We start from the raw sequence: 21746 nt of genomic DNA, 5'->3' as shown, positions 1-21746 counted from the left end.
CACATGGAAACACACGGAAACACTTAATGGATACTGGAGGGGAGGGAGGGAATACAAGTTTATTCATACAATCAAATTGATTGATTGCTGGAACTAGTATCGCGAGTGATCGATTGATCGAATGATTGATCAGTAGTAATAATGAGTGATGTTGTAGATTGAACTTGGTGGTCTGTTGATGGCACTTCTCAATCCACTGTCACGACGAGTACGGCCAGCCACTGCCTTGAACACTGGTCCACTCTTGTCCTCATCACATTGAAGACATGGGTTGAGATTGGTCGAGTTGGGTGGAAGGTTGTTTGGCGTGTGCATAATGTAGTCGTAGATACAGATGTCCTTGCAGTCGGCACGAGTGTTGAGTGCGTCGTAAAGCCAGATGACGGCACAGTCGTAAGTGAAGCCAACAGAGTGCATCATACACTCGAGCGACTCTTCGTTGGAGACGAATGTGACGATGGCGCAGTCACGGATCGGACTGGTCAGGTCCATGTACTGCATGTAGGACGACAGGTCCTTGGTGGTGGAGCACAGGCCACATGTGTGGAGATGTGTGACAAAGGCACCGTTGGCCTCGGCCTCGGCAGCAGAGGTAAAGTTGACAAGGTAGTAGGTGGAGCGATCGCTCTCGTCTGGATAGTATACTGCGCACACAGAGTCGTTCTGAGTTGTGTTGAAGCCGGCGATCGAGTATGGGTTGTAGGTGAGGTTCACGGGTGGGTTGAGCAGGGTCTTGCTGGCAAAGGCGTCGATAACAGTCTGATTGTAAATGGGTGGCACAAAGTCGGTTGGCAGTGGATGTGGAAGTGGAAGAGGAGGTGGGCTGACCAATCTCTCACGGATGCGCTTCAATGCGCCACGGAACAATTCCTCTGCTTCCAAGTGGATGGCATGAGAACCAAACAAACCCTCCTGGTCAAGGTATTTATCGATCTTTGCTACAAACTCCTCTTTAGTGGTGGATGTAGTTTTACCTTGTTGTAGTTGGGAAGTCGTCAAAGTTGCCAAGATTGCAATGGCAAGAGCGATCACCAACAAAAGTGATCTGGTATTCATTTTGAATGTAAGTCTGTTGTTTGAGTTGTGTGTATGTGTATGTATGTATGTGTGTGATTGATTGATTGGAGTAGTAAGCTATGAGGTAGCATTGTAGACCATGTGAGGTTGCTTGTCCTCTCATGTCTGTCCACGAAAAAAAAAAATCTGGTCCCGAAAAGGACCTCAATAACAGATCTAAAAACTCGAAGGACCTTTCCCAAAAAAGCCATCCTCTAGTTTTTTGATCAAATTATATATATTATTTGTTTATTCATAATTATATAATTATTACAATCAAACAAATAATCAATCAATCACACATGGATAATGGCCGGAGTTGATATGGTTACTGTTTATTGCAAGAATGTACATCACGCAGCAAAGCTTTGGCCTCTTCTTTCTCTGGTCCAGCATAGTCCAATAGTCTGAGACAATACTTCTCGGCTTGATCAAGCTCACCAATGTTCTTGTGGTAGTTGGCCAGGAAGAGTAGCGCGTCGATTGTCTCTTGGCCATCGATCTTCTCAGCGTCGCGATGATGTAGATTCTTGCGATAGTAGTGTGCCGCCTCTTCATACCTTTGCATGTCCTGGTAGAGCTTGGCCAACTTTGATAAGGCCACTCGCTCACGATCAAAGTTGTCCTCGGCACGTTCATAACAGCGAATGGCGTCGGGGATGCGTTCAAGAATCTCGTAGCAGCCGGCGACGGAGCACCACATCCTTGGATCATACGGCCTCAGTGACGTTGCCTTTTGGAAGTAGAACAGCGAGTACAAAGGTTGTTTCAGCAGTTGGTACGTCTGGCCCAGTCCATACCAAGCACGGTACTCCTTTGGATTGATGTCCACAGCACGTCTATATGCATTGATCGCTGCGCCAACATTCTTTATCTCCAAGTATTCATGTCCAATCAGTGTCCAAGCTATTAATGATTGAGTGATTGAGTGAGTGAATGATTGATTGATTGATGGAATGATTCCAGAGTGTGGATGGACTTACCCGCCAAGTACTTGTCATTAAGTTTGAGTGCACGTTGGAAGTAGAGGATGGCCTTCTCATGCTCAAGTCGCAGACTGTAGTAATTGCCAATGATACAACATGTCTCTGGGCAATACTTCTCAGTGGCCATTGCCCTATGTGCCAACACACTTAGCTTTGATTTGTTGTTATGTACATAAAGTATATTACTGTATATATCAATGCTTTCTAATCTATGTGGCTCGCGTTCCAACAGTTGTCCAAACAATTCCTCGCCAATGTCATATGCTGGATGATGTTGATGATGGTGTTAGTGTGTGTATGAGTCGGTTGAATGGTTCCAAGTGTCGATCAAATGTAATCAAACATACCTCTAATATTGTAATTTCCAATGGCAGTCTGAGCAAGGATGTAGTTGGACCTGGGGAATGTCTTGGAGAGTGCAGCGTACATTTGGAGTGACTCTTTGTTTTGATGAAGCTCTTGAGTGACGTGCGCAAAGAAGAACTCCTTCATGAAGTGATCGGGAAGGATGAGCTGGGACACTGAGTGGATGTCATTGCAGAGTGATGCCAGGTCGAGCCAGGCCGACCAGTTGCACGGGTAGTGAGTGACGGAGCGCACCAGCGCAGACTTGGCACCCGCCACGTCGTTCTTTTGCTTGAGGATCGCCGCGTATATGTACAAAAGGAAGGGGTCTTGCTGCTCAATGTCCACGTACTCGCCCAGCCACTGCTCGAGCTGCTGCGCAAGCTGTTGCATCTCCTTGCTCACCGTCTTAAAGTGAGAGGTCGGAGAGTTGGCGTCGCCCTGGGACGCAGGCTTCAAGTCGCTGGTGGTGCTGGGGTCGGCGCCAAACGCGCCCGTCGACGCGGCGGCTGCCTGTGCTGGATCTTGCGCGCTGGCCACGATGCTTTCCTCCTGTGAGCGCTTCTCATACGCCAGATACAGTGAATAGATGCGCAGGAACCTGGAGACGGACGACGTGCAGCACTTGCTCATCGTGAGTACGTCGGCGCAGCGCAGATACTCCTTCAGCTCGAAGAAGGACTTGGCCAGCAGCAGCTTGGCATGCTCCTCGCTGCCGTACAGCGGCAGCTGCAGACGACGGTGCTTGGCGCTGTTCAAAGAGGGGTCGTCCAGCGACACGAATCGATGTCGCGAGTGTATCGTGATGCAATGTTGACAGATCGCTGCGCTACAATCTGCACAATATGTTATACATTCGGCTGATGGATGAGCGCGACATATCCATTGTGATGTTTGTGATGGTGATTGTGATGGTGATGGTGATGATTGATGATAGTAGTTGGGTGACATTTGTGATGTTGATGTTGATGTTGATGAAGGTATGATTGACATTGGAGTGTCGACACTCACAAGTGATACATTGTTGTTGATATGTGCAAGTCTATTGACTAAGAATATATTGTTATCTAGTGAAGTGAGCTGTTCGCATGACCATTTGGCGCCAAGATATAGTCCACGCATTGACAGATCATCGATTGATCTCAACAACTCTTCTTTAATAATTGACTCATTAAATATTAATGATGTTGTTGTCGTTGTCGTTGAAGTTGTATTCATTCTTTACATATATTATTTGTTTGTTTGTTCGAAGTAAGTAGTAGATTGACATTGGAATCGAATGCAAGGACTGCATCTTAAATGCTTTTTGGAATTGGGCGCGTTGGGGTGTTGGGTTGGCGATGAGTTGTGAGGGGGTGCGGGTTCGGTATCAGGATTGATGTTCGCTTTTGAGTTGGTCGCGCCAAAAGGAAGTGAAAGGCTGTTGGAAAAATCACACGAACTACTTGATGACATGCACGTGGTTGGGCAAAATGGGGTGTTTTATGGCCTGATCAGGAAAGAATGGAAGCTCAACATTACTCTTCTGAGGAAGTGTTGAACAAAGTGTTTGTGGATAGATCTAAACAAGCTCATCTTTAACAAGTTGGTTCAGGTTCTCATATACCCTCGATGAACCAGGTTATCTGAACAGGTTACAAATATGGAATTGGAACTCTATCAATCGTCCAAGCACTACGTCGACCTTTTTCCTTCATCATCCATCACTACACCCAATACTCAGGGCCATCTTGGTACTTGGGGTTTATGTGTCAGACTGCTGTGATCGAAGTGCTCATGATTGATCAGTTGGAAGTTCAATATTGGTGTGTGAAATGATTGATTGTTTATGGAATCATTCCAACACACAACCCCAACCCCTCTTATAAAAGCACACACTCATACTTTGATCATGATCAAACACTTTCATTCATTCTCCTCCTTTATGTTTAAAACAGATAATAACAAACAATAATGGATCAATCTAATGACAATGACCATGATCATAATAATGATCATGAAGATGATGCCAATGATGATACAAGGAGTGATTCATCAATTAGTGTACTGTTGTCATGGGAACGAGAATATGATTATGAACAGGATAATTATCAAGCTAGTAAATCACATGTACTTATGCAACAGAATAGAATGGAGGAGTCAATGAATAAACTCAATCAGTGTGCTGCTGAGGAGTCCAAGTCAAAGGAGTGGCCAGATCTGATCAAACATCGATCAGGTGGTCATCAACATCAACATCACATATTGACTCAACTCAACTCCACAGTTGATATCATCAATGCATTGCCCCAACTCTCAAATGTATGTAGTAGATCGATTGATTGATTGATTGATTGATTGAATGATGGACACTCGAATCATTCCATACTCACCACCCTTTGATCACATCAACCAGCTTCACAAGGATTCACATATCATTCGACCATTGATCATGAGCATGTTGGACGCCATCACATTTGTAACGAGATGTCCACATAATGATGGAGGCAAGATCATCAATATTGTTCAGTTGTCGACATTGCCTGGCGTGAAGATCACCTTGACAGACCTGTTGTTGGCATTGCTCATCATTGCCACAAACAAGTGTAAAACTCGACCCGTGATACAGCCTGGCACTTGCATCATTCCCATTCTTTACGATCAGGACCTACTCAATCACATCGCTGGCATGATCGTGGATGATGTAGATGATGACAATGATTGTAACATGACCAAAGTGATCGATCACTATGCCGCTTTGATGATTGGATCAATCAATCAGCTGCCGTACCACAATCAACTCAACGAGCGATATCCAGAGATGTTGAGTAAGTACCAACATATATCATCATCGCTTGGAAATGCCAGACTGGAGGACAGGATGAACAAATGGTTCCTCGTTGATGGTGGAAATCGCAACCATACCAAATATGCCAAGTTGATCTATTTGACAATGATACAAGACAAGCCTCATTCCAAGTTACTCAACAACAACGAACACAAACAAGTGGTGTTTGACTTCATCATCACTATCAATAGCAACAGTGTGAGCTGGACCGGTTACCTCCCTCCTTCCAACATGATAAGTGATGTGTTGGATATTGTGATGAGGGGCCTGGAAGATGATCAACAACAACAACAACGAGTTATAGAATGCCTGGAGAAGGATACACATCCATTTACTCTCTTCCAAATATTGATGTGCCACATCAAGCCAATCGAGCCATACTTTAACAAGTACATTAATTCATTGCCAGATCAATATGCCAACACATTGATCAAGCTGATGGGTCCATCATTCCTCAATGTATGTTATTGTCCCCCTTGATCGTTGGAACCATTCCACTCACTAACTCAATCAATCAATCAAATATTCCAAGTTCAACTTTGACTTTCAGAAATTGAGGTCAATGATCCTGCTCGATGGGATCACAAGTTGTTACAAGGAGGCAGGTAAACCACTCCCATATCAATTGATCAATAACAGAAATATCTTCTTTACAATCGACTTGGACAAGATCTACATTCCTTATGTTGAGAAACAGGAACAAGATCATTTGATAGCCAGAGGTCTAATAACTGCATACGAGATCACAAACAACATCAACCACTTGTATCAAGGTTTGGTTTTCCTTCTATATCGCACAGCCCAAGATGATCAAACACTGACTCTGAACGACATAGTCATCAACAAATACTCATCGGAGCTCAAGGCCGTCATTGGCGGTATATATACACACAGATCATTGTCCAACTTTGATCTACTCACCAAATGTCAACAGCAATCATTGATCGATGATAAGAAAGTGCATTCCATTCTTATAAACTTTGAACGATCTACTGACACAAAGACTTTGGTATCATTCATCAATTCCTGCTCAGATCCAATCGAGACATGGATCCAATACATTGATATAATGATGGATGGACGTCAAACATATCCACCACGGCCACATGTTACCATCAATGGCACCAAGTTACAGGATCAACTCATCCATGTTGGACATCTCACACGCCCTGTGTTCCACTTCCTCAAGTATGCCTACCTCATGCAGACTCTCGGCTTCAACTTCAAGCGATGCAAACTGTTACTCTTGAGCACACTTGACCACCGCGCAGACGAACAACTCATCAATGATCAACGACAACTCTTCAAAGAGTTCAAGAGGAATCAATTGTTGATCACACCATCATCAAGATCACGATCACGATCACCATCACAATCATTGTTCACACTTCCATTGATCGTTGTCAACAAGATTGTCCAAGATTGTATTCTTGGATGTGGAGACGAGCTTGATCAAACATGGCTGGTGTCATTGTCAACGGTCAACAGTCACTTCCACAAGGCATGTGCGATGACACTGACACATCATCCACTTCCAATCAGACTTGGAACATCAACCAATCATATTGGATCACGATATTGTCTCTTCCAAGACACACCCACTCGACTCCATTCATTGGACCTGGTTCATATCCCAACTGACAGACTTGGCCATTGGATGGAGCGTCTCATCCATCTAACAGTGATATTCACCAGAGAGGATTGGTATTATGACAACGAACATGAGCGTCCACCAGCGTTCATCATGGTGCACGCGTCACATCTCCAACACATCATAGTTGAGGAGACTGAGTTCGGTGACCTGGGGTCAGAGTTTAATATGATGGTCGAGGAGATAAGGAACAACGAGTGCAAAGAACGTAGACAATATTACAAGATGAGAGGATTTAAACATGAACACAATATAACTCAATCAATTTACAAGTCATATGTCGATCAATCACCCAATCTCAAAGTGATCGAATACCACACATACTCAATAATCGATCCATTACCATTATCAATCCACAACAACAACGACATCGATGTTAGGCGACACTTTCGTATGCTTGGCTTCGATGACCCTGACATTGGGAATGGCCAAGATCCAAAGAGACTGACATCATTAAGCATGAGATACACTGGACACGGCAAACCACCACCAATGCTAACTTGCATTGTGGACAATCTCATTATTAACTCATTAAGTACAGCAGAAGAAAACTTCTCCCTCAACTATACATCAATAATCAATCAAACAAGACACTAAACGTCACCTTACATCTTCCTCACTTGTCCAACTTTAACACCAACAACTACAAGTTGCCAAGTAAATGGCTACCTCAATGTCCAACGTCAATCAATTCACTGACAATTGTATTGGAAGATATACCCACTTTGATCCATGATCAAGTGAATGGATCGTTGGTCAAGGATATCCAATCATTGGTAGCCTATCTTGATCAAGTATCACTCTTTGGCACATTGACATCATTCTCATTGATCATCGTCAACAACCACAACAAACACAACAACATCATATCACTTAGTCATACCATTCTCTCTGCCCTGACGACGCTTCCATCACTCAGCCACCACGTCTTCATCAAAAATAGCCAATAAATGATATGGAATCATTCCAAAACACACTGATATGATCCTAACCTTTTTGATCAATTATCTATCACACTGATTGATTATACTAGTAAATATAACAACAATATGGATCAATATATAAATAGTGATGAGTATTATTATGATGACGATGAGGTGGTCATTGATAGTAGTGCTCAACATACTATGAGTGATGAATCATCATTTGATATACTGTTTTCATCGGAACGAGAGGTTGATGATGATAATGATGAACATGGTGATGATGACAGTTACTCCACAAGTGGATCACAACATAATAGAGTGATGGAGTCAATGAATAATCTCAATCAGTGCGCTGCTGAGGAGTCCAAGTTAAACGAGTCGACAGATCAGATCAAACATCAATCAGATGGTCATCAACAACAACATCATCATCTCATATTCACTCAACTCAACTCCACAGTTGATGTCATCAACGCATTACCCGCACTCTCATTCCAAGCTACTCAACAACAATGATCACAAACAAGTGGTGTTTGACTTCATCATCACAATCATCAGTAGCATTACATATTGGAGCTCTAGTTACATACCTAATTCCAACTTAATAAGCGATGTTTTGGAAATTGTAATGACCAACTCAGATGATGTTCAACAACAACGAGTTATAGAATGCCTGGAGAAGAATACAGATTCAACCTCGCTTCCAAATATTGATGTGCCACATCAAACCAATCGAACCATACTTTAACAAGTACATCTATTCATTGCCAGATCAATATGCCAACACTTTGATCAAACTGATGGGTCCATCATTCCTCAATGTATGTTATTGTCCCCCTTTATCGTTGGAACCATTCCACTCACTAACTCAATCAATCAATCAAATATTCCATGTTCAACTTTGACTTTCAGAAATTGAGGTCAATGATCCTGCTCGATGGGATCACAAGTTGTTACAAGGAGGCAGGTAAACCACTCCCATATCAATTGATCAATAACAGAAATATCTTCTTTACAATCGACTTGGACAAGATCTATTTTCCATTCGATGGGGAGGGATATGACTTGATTGCCAGAGGTCTAATAACTGCATACGAGATCACAAACAACATCAACCACTTGTATCAAGGCTTGATATACCTTCTATTTCATACAGCCCAAGATGATCAAACATAGACTCTGAACGACATGGTCATCAACAAATACTCATCGGAGCTCAAGGCTGTCTTTGGCGGTGTGATACGTATACTCAGTCCACCAATTTCCAACTTTCATCTATCATGATCTATAAAGGTATGTTGCAAGTGCATGACAATTGTATTGGAAGATATACCAGTTTTGATCCATGGTCAAGTGAATGGATCGTTGGTCAAGGATATCCAATCATTGGTAGCCTATCTTGATCAATCGTCACTCTTTGGCACACTGACTTCATTCTCATTGATCATCGTCAACAACTACATCAAACACAACAACATCATATCACTTAGTCATACCATTCTCTCTTCACTTACTACTCTTCCATCACTCAGTCATCACGTCTTTAACAACAAAGCCAATAATCACATTAAATAAATAAAAGATAGTTTGAAGACTCCATTCCAAATATGGAATCTCTTAAACTCGTAATATTGATTTGTTTACAATGTTAGATCTTTAAGTTTACAAAAGTGTACGCTTTACAGAAAGTATGGTGCAGTGATTTCCAAACTGGATTGGTGAGCCAATGATTTGACAACTTGATTGGACATCATGGGGTGGGGGTAACATATTGTTGTGGGTTTGAAAGAACAGGTTGCAAAGACACACCATGTGAAATTTCAATTCGGGAACACCCCTTTACCTCACTCACTCTTTGATACATGCATCCCTTGCTTTCCCAAAATCATTTAAAACGATTTATTTCATTATTCCATTCGTCGTTAGACAAAGTACATTTACATTGTGACTCTTTATGTGAGGTGAGAGTGAGAGAGTGTGTATATCTGACCATCTCTAAAGTCAGTCAAAAGCCTGGGTGTTACAACAACAACAACAACTCACATATTCACTTCTCACTCTCTATCCATTCATTCAATCAAACACACACACTCAGACATACACAACACAATCAATCAATCTTCGAATATTTATTCACAAGTTGACCTGTCAACATTTCATCCAATCAATTTAACCAACAACAATACCAAACAGATAGTTATTAAGTTAGATAGATAGTTAGAACATACAAGTTATTATTGATTGATTAATTAAACATACATACATTACATTATTGAATATATATAAACTAAACATAGAAATGTCATCATCTTCATCTACTGCTGCCGGATCGCCCTCTCCAAGTGTCGTCGCTCTGACTTCTTCATCGTTGGTAAACCAACAACAACAACTACAAAGGTATGCCGCACGCCACTCTCCACGGCCAACACATTGTTGTTTGCAAAAAACCGAACACTCGAGACGAAAGACGAAACATTCCCTGGAATGAATCCCTCCCTCGCCCAATCACCCACACGCACTCTCTAACGAACCCTCCAACATACCCTTTACTTGTAGCCCACTACATGTCAATACACCATTGATTGAGTCATTGGCTTTGAACAAGATATTGAGTACTGAGGGAAACAATGGTGTCAGAGTATGGGCCAAGTTGGATGCACTCCAGCCATCCGGATCATTCAAGATCCGTGGTGTTGGCCTTCACTGCTCCCGCGTAGTCAAGGAGAAGGGTGTCAAGCATTTGAGTATGTGTCTCACTCCTTTATACACAAACACGCATGCTTGATGGTCTGACCTCACTCAATCAATCAATCACTCAATCAACCAAACAGTTTGTTCATCAGGTGGCAATGCTGGAAAGTCTGTGGCATACGCTGGCAGACGTCTGGGAGTGAAGACTACTATTGTACTTCCAAGCACAATCCCATTGGAGACAAGAGAGAAGATTCAGGCAGAGGGTGCCAACGTGCTGGTCAACGGAACGATCTGGGACGAGGCGGATATATTGGCACGCGAGATTGCCGAGCGCGAGGGAGCTGATGGATATATTCACCCTTTCGACCACCCCAACCTCTGGGAGGGCCACTCAACAATCATCGATGAGATCTACGCTGAATATACAGCGGGCATGGTTCCCAAGCCCGATGCCATCCTCTGCTCAGTGGGTGGTGGTGGCCTTATGATTGGCATCATCCAGGGATTGAGACGCGTTGGCTGGGACGACGTGACAATCATCGCCGTCGAGACACATGGCGCCAGAAGTCTGGCCGCCTGCTTTGACGCACAGAAGCACGTCCGATTGGACGCATCACAGGTGACCAGCATTTGCAAAACATTGGCCACGAGAGCCGTGTGCAAGGAGGCTTGGGAGTGCGCCAAGTCGCATCCAGTTATCCCCGCTCAGGTCTCTGATCTGGAGGCCGTGGAGGCCTGTCTCAAGTTTGTCGACGACGAGCGAGTGCTCGTGGAGCCAGCATGTGGCGCATCATTGGCCGTCATCTATCAGAAGCATGAGGAATTGGTCAAGCTCAACGCCAAGAATATTATAGCGATTGTCTGTGGAGGCAACACCACCAGCATCAAGTCACTCATGGACAACCAGAGAGCACTTTCAGCACTGACACCAACTTTGCCAGCTGCCCTTACAACAACAACGACGACAACGACAACAACAACAACGCCATTCGCAGTCGATATTATTTCTACCACTTCCTCCATCCCATCCACTACAACCAACAACAACACTCCAGACGACATTTCCTCACTGACTTCAACTCCGCTGACTATTCAGACATCAGCCTAATTATTAGAAGTGATGTAATATTACTTTACAATACTTCTTCCGAGTTTAGTTTAGTTTCGTTAGTTATGTGTTACTTAAATAAAGTAATACACCTTATAGTTGTAGTTAGTATTACATGTAACAATCATGCGAGGGTATGTCTGTGAGGGTAAGTGCGCGAGGGTATGTTTTGGGGGGTTGGTCTTCGTCTTGAGTTGCAAGGGCAACCACGTCTCGCATAATTGAGATACCTTGAATCTAATTTCAATTTGTGAGGGCAGAAGCAGACTCAAACATGAAGGTTGAGATGTCAGTTGAATAGTCATTCATTTACTTTTATCACATATTATAACATACAAATATATACCAACATATAATAATACAGACACAGAATGAAGAGATTCTTTGGTGCATCTAAAGCAGCGCCCGCTCCAACATTGGACGAGGCAACTAAAAGGGTGAGTGATTGAATGAATGAAGGATGATTGATTGAATGAATGAAGGATGATTGATTGAATGAATGAATGACTAATGATGTTAATTATATATAGTTGGACATGAATATAGGAGGCTTGGATGAAAAGATCAATAAGTTGGACCAGGAATTAGCTGTATATAGGAAACAATTAAAGACTACTAGACCAGGACCAGCACAGAATAATATAAAGACAAAGGCATTACGTGTGATGAAACAGAAGAAGATGTATGAAGCACAGAGGAATCAATTGTCACAGCAGAGCTTCAATATGGAGCAGACAAAGTTCACCACGCAATCCATGCAGGACACGATCATCACGGTGTCGGCCATGAAGCAGGGCGCCAAGGAGATGAAGAAGCAGTTCAAGCAGATCGACGTCGATGACATCGACAGTCTGCAGGACGAGATGCAGGATCTCCTGGACTTCAACAACGAGATCCAGTCTTCGCTCAGTCGCGCCTACGAGACACCCGAGTCCCTAGACGAGTCCGAGTTGGAGGCGGAGCTCATGTCGATGGATGAGGAGCTGGAGCTGGAGGACACGCCATCCTACCTTTCGTTGCCATCCGCGTCCACAGCCATCCCCAGCTCCGATGAGTACGGACTGCCAGAGGCTTCATCCATTGTAAATTAGTAAACACCATTAAATCATTGATTGTAGAAGATAACAAAGAGATATATATATATAGAGAGCAATGGAAATGAATGATGTATTATTATTGGAAGTATCTGTTGTCCCTGTACCATTTCAATTGCTCGCCAGCCAGTGCCAACATAAACAGGACGCATAATCCAGTCATCCACACGACCCATGTTGTTGGCTTTGATATGTACAGTGATTCCAGTGCGACTGGTACAGACTTTGCATTTCTCCTGGCAATCAGCTTGCCATGGTTGTCCTCGGTGATGATGGCTTCGTGCTTGTTGATCTTGTATCGATTGTTCCTAATTGGATATATATTCTGATAGCCAGTGTATTTGTCGCCAAACTTGGCCACGTGTTCCTGGACGCGAATAAACAGATCCAACTGCCTTCCTGCGTCCCAGTCCTCCTCATCATCTTCATATTGAACTTGACCTTGACCTACTTGTTTCTTTGCAATCTTTCCATTATTATCCTCATTGTCTGTGTCCTCATTGTCCGTATCCTTGTCCTTGTCTTTGTCCTTGTTGTTATCTTGTTGCAGTTGTTGTCTCTCATTGATATCTGATATCTGTTGCTTCAGGTTCTCATTCTCTCTCTTGAGGTCCTCCATTATGGGCCTGTACATTGTATCCTGGAACATGACTTTGTCCTTGTACTCTTGTCGTTGCTGTTGTGCCTCTTCCAGTTGTTTCCTATCCATTGTTTGTTGAGCCTGAGTACTCTTCAGGTCGTGGTCTGCCTGAGCCAAATGCGCCTCCAACTCGGTGACTCGCTGATTGGCGTTCTTCATCGCCATGGCCACTGATTCATCAATGACCTTCTTCAACTCTTGTTGTTGTGCATCCCTCGCTGACTCCAACTTGGCAATCTCATCGATGTTTGATTGAATCTGTTGTTTCAGCTTCTGTGTCTCATTGTCCAACTCTTGTATCTTGTTCTGAAGCAGCTGGTTCGTCTCTTCGTGCTTTGTCGTGACATTGTTCATCAACTGCTCATTGTTCTCTTGATACTCCTTCATCTTGTTTTGAAGGAGTTGATCCTGCTTCATTCTCTCCTCGTCCTGCGTCCTTTGATACTCATCCATCTGCTCCTTCATTCTCTCCTTCAATGCACTACTCTCATCACTCAATCTGCTATTCTCCTCCTTCAACTCTTCTATCTGTTTGTGAAGCAGTTGTTCGTTTGTGTCCACTACCATCACTTCATTCACTTGTTGTGGCTGTTGTGCTTGCTCGTGCTCCAATCTCTTGCGTTCCATTTCACTATGTTGTTCTTGGAGGTCTTTGGACATCTTCTCATTGGCCTGTCGCAGAGTGTCTATCTCGATCTCTTGGTCGATGAGCAACTTCTCGTGAGTCTGTTCGATATCTGCCAGCTTGTGTTCCAGACTCTCGAGCTGACGCTGAGCAACCTCCTTCTCGGCGATACTTGTTGCAGCAAAGTCTTTGCGTGTCTGCACCTCCTTGTTGAGCCTTTCATTCTCTCTCCTCAGCAACTCCTCACTCTCCACCATCCTCATCTTGTCCTGTGTGAGCCTGTCGATCTCCTCCTTCAAACTCTTGATATATGGTTCATAAACTTCATTCTCTGACGTTCCATTCGTCTTTGTCGTGGTCGATGCCGATGTCGATGTCGATGTCGTATCAATTGGTATATTATCTATCTCTCCATCCTGACGTTGTTGTTGTTGTTGTTTCTGACTGTGTATATTCAACTCTTTGGCATGGATGTCTGCGGCTTGATTGATAAGTTGTAATCCTTCTGATATTATCTTTATATTTTGTGCGATTGATATATGATCCATTGTTGTTGTATTTGGTATTATTAATTTATCCATTTATATTATTATATTATATATATATACATTTATACACGTCTAGTCTATCTCTCTCAATTCCTTTGTCTTGACTTTGGCTTTGAATGAATGAGTTCAACTTCTCGAGATTAAGGTAAATGCGCGCGAAACCCCCACCAACCCCCATATTCTTAATTTATGGGACTACCCCCTCTTCCAATTGTTGACCATCTCTTCATTCGTTCGTCAATCCTTCTCACTTGTATTACATCGAATACATATATATATACAAATACATACAGATACATACCTATATTCTTACTTACTTATAACATATAATATGGATATATTACAACAGAGAAAGAAGAGATGTATGTTTGCGAGTTGGTATCCTCGCTTCAATTCAGTGACCTTTAGTAGTTGCGTCATTCCTTTGCCAAGACTATTCATCGATTATCTCAACTCGGATCACTTTGCTGCAGAGACTACACAATTCCCAATATATAGAACTGCTGATAATGATGAGGATGAAGCAGTGCAAGATGATGACGATGATGAGGAGTGGTCAACAGAGCCAGGCAGGAGTCAACAATCATCACAGTTCAATCCAAAGTACTATCAATCATATGAGGTCAATGATACTGATAGCCAAGATGAGTCGGATGAGGATTGCAATGAACGTGTTATAGACCCTGCTGCACTGGCTGACATCACAAAGCGAATCAACGACTCTATTGAACTGCTGGGAGGTGAGGTCATTCCCAAGCTCAACTGGTCCGCGCCCAAAGATGCCACATGGATGAACTCCTATGGTAGTCTAAAGTGCACCACTCCATCCGATGTCATACTCCTACTCAAGAGTTCAGACTTTATCAACAATGACTTGGCACAATTGTAAGTCTTGCTCACCTCTCCCTCAATCAATCAATCTAACTCATCGTCCATGTGTTTGATAGCGAGTTGTCCAAGGAGTTGAAGGACCAGCATATAACACCCTATACATTAGTACTGCGGAAGTACCATAACCTATACTTATCGATGGAGTTCAGATGCTTTGTTCGAGGCAACAAACTGGTTGGAATCAGTCAGCGTGACACATCAACATTTTACAACTTCCTACCCGCCAAGAAGATGGCCATCGAACAAGCCATCCAAGAATTCTTTATCGAGAACATATGTCGTCAATTCGACGACGAGTCATGTATGTTGTTGTCGTGATCCAGACGTATCTTCCCTCGCAATCACTCACACGAACTGCCATTCATCAGATTGCTTCGATGTATATATTACCAAAGAGAATAGAGTATGGCTGGTCGACTTCAATCCAATACATCCAACAACAGATTCATTGTTGTTTGATTGGTATGAGCTGTATCCAAAGGAGGACTTGGTATTGGCATCATCAACAACATCTGAAGAGGAGGAAGAGACAGTGAAACAATTGGAAAGATTTGAATTCAGAATAGTAGAGACACACGAAGGAATCAAACCCAACCTATCCATGCAGAGCCGACTGCCACTCGATCTGGCCAGCATGTCTGGCACTCCAGCAATCGATGACATGCTGATAAAACTCAAGGATACCAAATTGGAATGATTGATTGAATGATTGGAATCGATCCAAGTACAAGCGAGCTTTATATAAACATAGACAGACGGATCTGGTCAGCGCCAGCATGCTGATCACTAGCGTTGTAGCAACTCGCCATATATCTCAAAGCCACCAAGTAGCAGGAAGTTACGATTGTTGGAGTTCTTGCCAGTTTGTAGGATGCGGAAGTATCGATAGGCCGTTGTCACTCCTGGTATCTGCCAGGTGTGCGTGGCGTACTTGAGATTGAGTGATGCGTCGTTCGTGTGACGCTTCAACACGGTCCAGTGCTCGCCGTGCACCGAGCCCTGGAAGTCCCATGTTCGCAGACTGTCCGACTTGAAGAAGCCGTGTCGAATTGTATAGTACATTGGTATTACAGAGCGGTTTGGGCCCAGGTCTATCGTCACCCAAGATGCTGGCACGTCCTTTGTCCAGAAAGCAGATGGCGACAACTCTACAATATCATGATGGAAGCCTTTGTCTACACTTGATGATGTGATCTATGCGCATGTAGTTTGGTTGGGGATTAGGTTAGGGCCCTGGGATGGGACTTGGTCCAAGTCCAGGATGATCAACATACCTTGATCCTTCCACTTTGATGAGGATTGGACCACTTCTCCTTGAGACCCATGGTTGCGATCCAATATATGATTCCCTTGTTATCAAAGTCGTAGTTATACTCGAACAGGATAGACTGTGGCGGGCGAGGTAGGAACCTGGATTGAATTATTGATGGAGTGAGTGAGTGGAATGAATCCAAGATTGATTGATTGATAGAGTGTGAGGGAGTGATTGGAAAGATTCCAGATAATCATCCGTGAGCGATGTTGATTAATCGAGTGAGTGAGATCGCCCCTGAACTGAGAGTGCCCAGCGCAGCGACTACTAATACATACCTTGAGTGTGATACAGTTGGCTCGATTGAAGCGTCATGTGGCTCATACTTCTTGAGTCGCTCCATGAATGTTTCGATTAGAATATGCTTTGGTACCAATGGATTGTTTGATACCTCTAGCAACTGCTCATAGGTCATCCAAATGTATCTTATCTGACTCATCAACTCTACAATCTCATTCGGTTCGAATCTTATATCACCTCCACTACTACACAGCTGACTGCTGCTTCCCGTGCTGTTGCTGTCCAAGCTTGCTCGGCTGCCCACAAAGCCAATTGATGTTGTCGATGTCGATGTTGATAATGAGGTCGATGATGATGAATGAGCTGCTGCATTGGCCGCGACAGCCAAGTCATTATGATACTTGATAAAGTTTGAAACGATAAGATATAGACTGTACTCATTCTTAACTACGAGATATGGTTGTCGCAAGAGATTGAGGAAGATGTGTGGCGGCAGGAACTTGAAGTATTGATTGTCATTGTTGTTGTTGTTGTTGTTGTCGCCAGAGCCAGTGCCAGGACCAGTACCAGAGTGTAGTATGTTCATTGTCTCACAGATGTTGGGGAAGTTCTTGGCGACGATGTATAGACATCGATCGACAATGTCATCAAAGTGGAATGATATCGATGCCTTGAGTATGGTCAAGACATTCTCTCGATGTAGATTATGTTCAATGTACTGCATACACAGTGTTACAAGTGGCTTGATGATGTAGTACTTGGCCATTGACAGCAATGGTATTACATTGTCAGGTGACAGCAGTACACGACCATCGTACATGAATGACAGAACCTCTTTGAAGACGTTGTGGGGGTCTGGCAACTTGAGCTCGATCAATGCCTGAGTGGACTCTCTAAACTCTGATGATAGCAATGTAGCAAAGAACTCTGAACTATATGCCAATATGATCCTATGTGTCGAGTAAAGTGTACCGCCACAACTTAACTTTAGATCTGAGAACCTATCTCTCTCAATATACTCCTTGAATCCATTCTTAAAGTATTCGTCCAACATGTCCTTGATTGATTGTAAATGATTGATTGTGTGTATTTGATTGATTGAGTGAACGAGTGATTGAGTCTTTCAAGGACGATCACCAAACTGATTGAATATCTTAGATTTAAGATCTATCTCTTTGTGTGGGTGCGTGAGATTGATCAAAATGATCATTTTGTTTTAAGACAACAAATCAAGAAAGAGATAAAGGATGGAATCGATATCATTAATAGTGTTAAAGTTGATAGTATCATTCTTGGAGAATAATGTTGATAGGTTGATGTTTTCAATGGTGTGTAAGAGATGGTTTGATCATCGTGCTGTATATCTATCATTCAACACTGCTCGTCTACCTTTATTTCACAAGTATCGATCAAATCGCAATACATTGAACTCTTACAGACATATCATCAATGACAACATCATCAATAAGCCACAACAAATCTACCTCCAATCCTACCGCAATGACAATTGGAAGTCATTCTACGACCAATCCTTCGTCATCAACAATGGTAAGTATGTCCACTCAATCACTCACTCAATCACTCTATTAATCAATCAATCAATCAATCAATCAATCAATCAATCAGAGTCAGGTGATGGATGGAAGAAGCAAGTATTGGATATACCAAACATTGAAGGTATCAATTTAAATGATTCTGATTTTATTTATGGCTTCTGGAACAAATTGGTGGAAGTGCTCAATCAAAGACCAAATGTTGGTGCTCATCTCAATTTGATCCGTAACAGATTCGAGTGCACCCTGCGCCACATACCCCTGACCGAACTCATTATAGAGTATAATGAACCTGATCACGTATGGCTACATCCATCAAAACTCCCTCCAACATTGACCAATCTTCAATACTTTTGCCAAACTATTCCAGCCAGCATTGACTGGTCTGGACTTCAATCACTTCGAACACTCTTTATCCCGCCCACTCATGATGGGCAGCCCTTGAACCTCCGTGCTCATCTGCCTCCGTCATTGACTCAGCTGGAACTATCACACTCATTCAATCTGCCTCTCATTGGACTGCTGCAGCCCAACATCACTCGCCTACACGTGAACTCCGAATCGTACCCACACATCATCAATCATCCGCCTTTGGAGTATCTCACGGCCTATTCGAACACGTTGGCAATGGGTCTGACCAAGACAATCAACGCCAATCTCAAAGAACTCCATCTGTTTGGTATTGATGATGTTGTACTTGAGGCCATAACATCAACCTCATTCCCAGTGCTTCAATATCTGATTCGTATGCGTGCAACATCCACAGCGGGTCTCTCCGAACAAAAGTTGGACCTATCCACATTGCCGCCATCATTGAGGTCTTTGCGAATAATCCCCATTCGTCAGATTGTATCGATCTCACAGGGAATTGAAGACCTATATATCAAGATCGATCGATCTGAGAATAACTTTAACTTGTCCGAAATGATATGGCCACAGCATCATCCATCATCGCCATCATCAATCCAAACACTCACTCTCCATGGATATCAACATCGCCTGCATCCAGGACATTTACCCGCATCATTGACAAGACTATCAATGCGCTGTGCCAACGATCCATTCGAATCAATGTCCACGGTGTCGTCTGTACTGCCAGCATCACTCAAGTCACTACATTGGAGCACCTGTCAAGATAATCAGATTATGGAACTACTCCAACATCTTCCAGCATCCATCACTGACCTGGAGCTTGGATGTCGGCCATTCCGCCTACGTCGATTGTCCAACCGATTGTTCTTCCGCACAACCAGCACAATAGTCCATGCTGGATTCATTGATATTGATACAATCGCATCATCTCTCATTAAATAAATGAGTTTGTATATTGATTGATTGATTAGTCGATCGGATCGCGTTGAACGTGACAGGACAATGAAGTCTGTCAATGTGGGATTGATTGGGAGGATGGACGAATGGTTGATTGGAGGGTGAGGGCGATCGCAAGCCACATGGTGCACACCATGAAGATGTTGGTGGTGGAGATGGTGGAGGTGTTGGACAGGATGACCACCACCATGAAGTTGAGTGGCACTCTAAAGTAGTTCATGATGGATGCTCGCGCACTCTCTGGGATGTACTTGCTGCGCAGTGTGCCCATGCATGGGAAGTACAGGCCGCAGCACACTTCAAACAGCAGGAACGACAGGTAGAGCAACAGCGTGTGATTGGGCATGAGGAAGGGCACGCTCAGACTGCCGATCGACACGGCAAAGATCCAGCGCGCCAGTGTCTCGGGCGGCACCTTGGGCAGCATGTTATAGATGGACGATCCGATCATGATGCACACCATGAACGTGGCAAAGATCAGGCCAAAGGGCAGATCGTTCTCGGCAGCCGTGCCAGAGACCGAGTCGCTGGCGGCCACGCCAGACTGCTGCAGTGTGGGCGTCCACATAAAGACAAAGGTGTACATTGACGCTTCGAATAGAGATTGGATGAAGCCCAGCTTGATAATGGTGCGATCGTTCAACAGGTATTGGAACGAGTTCTTAAAGGTTGACTCTAATGATACCGTGGCATTTCCATAGTTCTCATTCCAGTTGGCAATGACCAGCAATGTGCAAATGATTAACAATCCGAGCGACCACATGAATGGCGATACGAAGCCCCAATGCTCCGCCGAGAACGAAGCCCACAGTCCCGCCATAATAGCCACGACACCATTCATAAACGTTGCCTTGTAAAATGTTGATGATAACAATTCCTCTGGGAAGCCTCTCTAAGTTGAGTTGATCATGTGATTGATTGAGTTATTGATTGATTGAGTGTGAGTGGGAGAGTGTGTCAGTGATCAGCCATCAATCATGTGAACCAAGGTAACATAACATACAGCATTATGTTCAGAGATCATCCATGATTCAAATACAGAGAATAATAATGATGTTGATACTCCGGATAATATCCTGCCAACCATCAATATGTTGTAGTCTGGCATTAACTTTGTTACACAACTCGCAGAGTATAGTATTCCAAATATAATTGTCATTAACTTTCTTCCACTATATGATTGATTGATTGATTGATTGATTGTTAGTGATTGATCGACCATTCATTCAATCATTCAAGGTTGTAACTCACTATTTATCAGCTATTGGACCAACTATGACACCAAAGACCATGCTTGAAAGGAATCCACTGACGAATAATATAGCAATATCTGACATGGCAAAGCCATATGACTTATAAAGTGCGTATACATATGGTCCCTGCATCCAATCGGCACCTATCAAAGTTGAAGTTAGAGTACATTCATTCATTCAATCATTCAATCACATCAATCATGTTAACAACATACCCATTGCAAGTAGATAGATGAATAGGTATTGATTCTGGAATGCTTTGAATGACATTTGACTGGTCACTGAGAATGTGTTGGTCGATGACAGTCCTGTATACTTTGAAGCTTGATCATCTTTGTTTGAATTATAGTTTACATATTGTAACACTGCACATATAATGCAGAACAATATAAACAATGTTAAGTAGTCCATATTGTTTATATTTATATATGTATATGAAGTATATATTTGTATATTTATAAGTATGTGTAACTTAATAATATCTCTTTAATTGCAATGATTCGACACTCACACACACCTGCGACAATTCGGGCCACCATTCCAAACAAACATACTTCAACAAAACACAACTCCAAAACAATAACACAAAAACACACAAATCGAAAATAGATCTAAATTTTTTTGAGTGTGTTGGAGGAGATGGGCAAAAACTTCACCTACATCATCAT

The 21746-nt window shown here is 43.0% G+C and overlaps 10 protein-coding genes across 10 annotated transcripts; 5 read left to right on the top strand and 5 right to left on the bottom strand.

Annotated features, from left to right (window-relative positions):
- Nucleotides 1-129: 129 nt before the first annotated feature.
- SAMD00019534_004750 (hypothetical protein) lies at nucleotides 130-1041 on the bottom strand (the record flags this gene model as incomplete). Its single annotated transcript, XM_012903908.1, has 1 exon — nucleotides 130-1041. A coding segment is annotated over one exon (912 nt), but the record flags the coding sequence as incomplete, so codon positions are not given.
- Nucleotides 1042-1384: 343 nt separating this feature from the next.
- On the bottom strand, nucleotides 1385-3380 carry SAMD00019534_004740 (hypothetical protein; the record flags this gene model as incomplete). Its single annotated transcript, XM_012903907.1, has 3 exons — nucleotides 1385-1962; nucleotides 2040-2306; nucleotides 2390-3380. 3 exons carry the CDS (start codon nucleotides 3378-3380, stop codon nucleotides 1385-1387), a joined length of 1836 nt encoding a protein of 611 aa, XP_012759361.1.
- A 1122-nt stretch (nucleotides 3381-4502) lies between these two features.
- SAMD00019534_004730 (hypothetical protein) lies at nucleotides 4503-7313 on the top strand (the record flags this gene model as incomplete). The annotated part of the gene is made up of 5 exons (XM_012903906.1): nucleotides 4503-4688; nucleotides 4783-5673; nucleotides 5747-6092; nucleotides 6249-7073; nucleotides 7246-7313. 5 exons carry the CDS (start codon nucleotides 4503-4505, stop codon nucleotides 7311-7313), a joined length of 2316 nt encoding a protein of 771 aa, XP_012759360.1.
- Nucleotides 7314-10090: 2777 nt separating this feature from the next.
- Nucleotides 10091-11593, top strand: SAMD00019534_004720 (hypothetical protein; the record flags this gene model as incomplete). Its single annotated transcript, XM_012903905.1, has 3 exons — nucleotides 10091-10188; nucleotides 10348-10535; nucleotides 10623-11593. 3 exons carry the CDS (start codon nucleotides 10091-10093, stop codon nucleotides 11591-11593), a joined length of 1257 nt encoding a protein of 418 aa, XP_012759359.1.
- A 136-nt stretch (nucleotides 11594-11729) lies between these two features.
- On the top strand, nucleotides 11730-12684 carry SAMD00019534_004710 (hypothetical protein; the record flags this gene model as incomplete). Its single annotated transcript, XM_012903904.1, has 3 exons — nucleotides 11730-11755; nucleotides 11958-12030; nucleotides 12124-12684. 3 exons carry the CDS (start codon nucleotides 11730-11732, stop codon nucleotides 12682-12684), a joined length of 660 nt encoding a protein of 219 aa, XP_012759358.1.
- Nucleotides 12685-12766: 82 nt separating this feature from the next.
- On the bottom strand, nucleotides 12767-14500 carry SAMD00019534_004700 (hypothetical protein; the record flags this gene model as incomplete). The annotated part of the gene is made up of 1 exon (XM_012903903.1): nucleotides 12767-14500. One exon carries the CDS (start codon nucleotides 14498-14500, stop codon nucleotides 12767-12769), a length of 1734 nt encoding a protein of 577 aa, XP_012759357.1.
- Nucleotides 14501-14846: 346 nt separating this feature from the next.
- Nucleotides 14847-16076, top strand: SAMD00019534_004690 (hypothetical protein; the record flags this gene model as incomplete). The annotated part of the gene is made up of 3 exons (XM_012903902.1): nucleotides 14847-15385; nucleotides 15448-15692; nucleotides 15760-16076. Coding segments are annotated over 3 exons (1101 nt in total), but the record flags the coding sequence as incomplete, so codon positions are not given.
- Nucleotides 16077-16177: 101 nt separating this feature from the next.
- On the bottom strand, nucleotides 16178-17997 carry SAMD00019534_004680 (hypothetical protein; the record flags this gene model as incomplete). Its single annotated transcript, XM_012903901.1, has 3 exons — nucleotides 16178-16585; nucleotides 16666-16801; nucleotides 16982-17997. 3 exons carry the CDS (start codon nucleotides 17995-17997, stop codon nucleotides 16178-16180), a joined length of 1560 nt encoding a protein of 519 aa, XP_012759355.1.
- Nucleotides 17998-18190: 193 nt separating this feature from the next.
- On the top strand, nucleotides 18191-18941 carry SAMD00019534_004670 (hypothetical protein; the record flags this gene model as incomplete). Its single annotated transcript, XM_012903900.1, has 4 exons — nucleotides 18191-18271; nucleotides 18413-18491; nucleotides 18570-18796; nucleotides 18867-18941. The coding sequence occupies 4 exons, from the start codon at nucleotides 18191-18193 to the stop codon at nucleotides 18939-18941; spliced, it is 462 nt and encodes a 153-aa protein (XP_012759354.1).
- A 942-nt stretch (nucleotides 18942-19883) lies between these two features.
- SAMD00019534_004660 (hypothetical protein) lies at nucleotides 19884-21489 on the bottom strand (the record flags this gene model as incomplete). Its single annotated transcript, XM_012903899.1, has 4 exons — nucleotides 19884-20717; nucleotides 20829-20997; nucleotides 21077-21221; nucleotides 21294-21489. Coding segments are annotated over 4 exons (1344 nt in total), but the record flags the coding sequence as incomplete, so codon positions are not given.
- Between the last annotated feature and the right edge of the window lie 257 nt (nucleotides 21490-21746).

The sequence above is a fragment of the Acytostelium subglobosum genome (assembly GCF_000787575.1).
Source record: "Acytostelium subglobosum LB1 DNA, scaffold: scaffold1, whole genome shotgun sequence".
In the NCBI taxonomy this organism is placed as follows: domain Eukaryota; phylum Evosea; class Eumycetozoa; order Acytosteliales; family Acytosteliaceae; genus Acytostelium; species Acytostelium subglobosum.
This window is presented reverse-complemented; position numbering and strand designations above follow the sequence as displayed.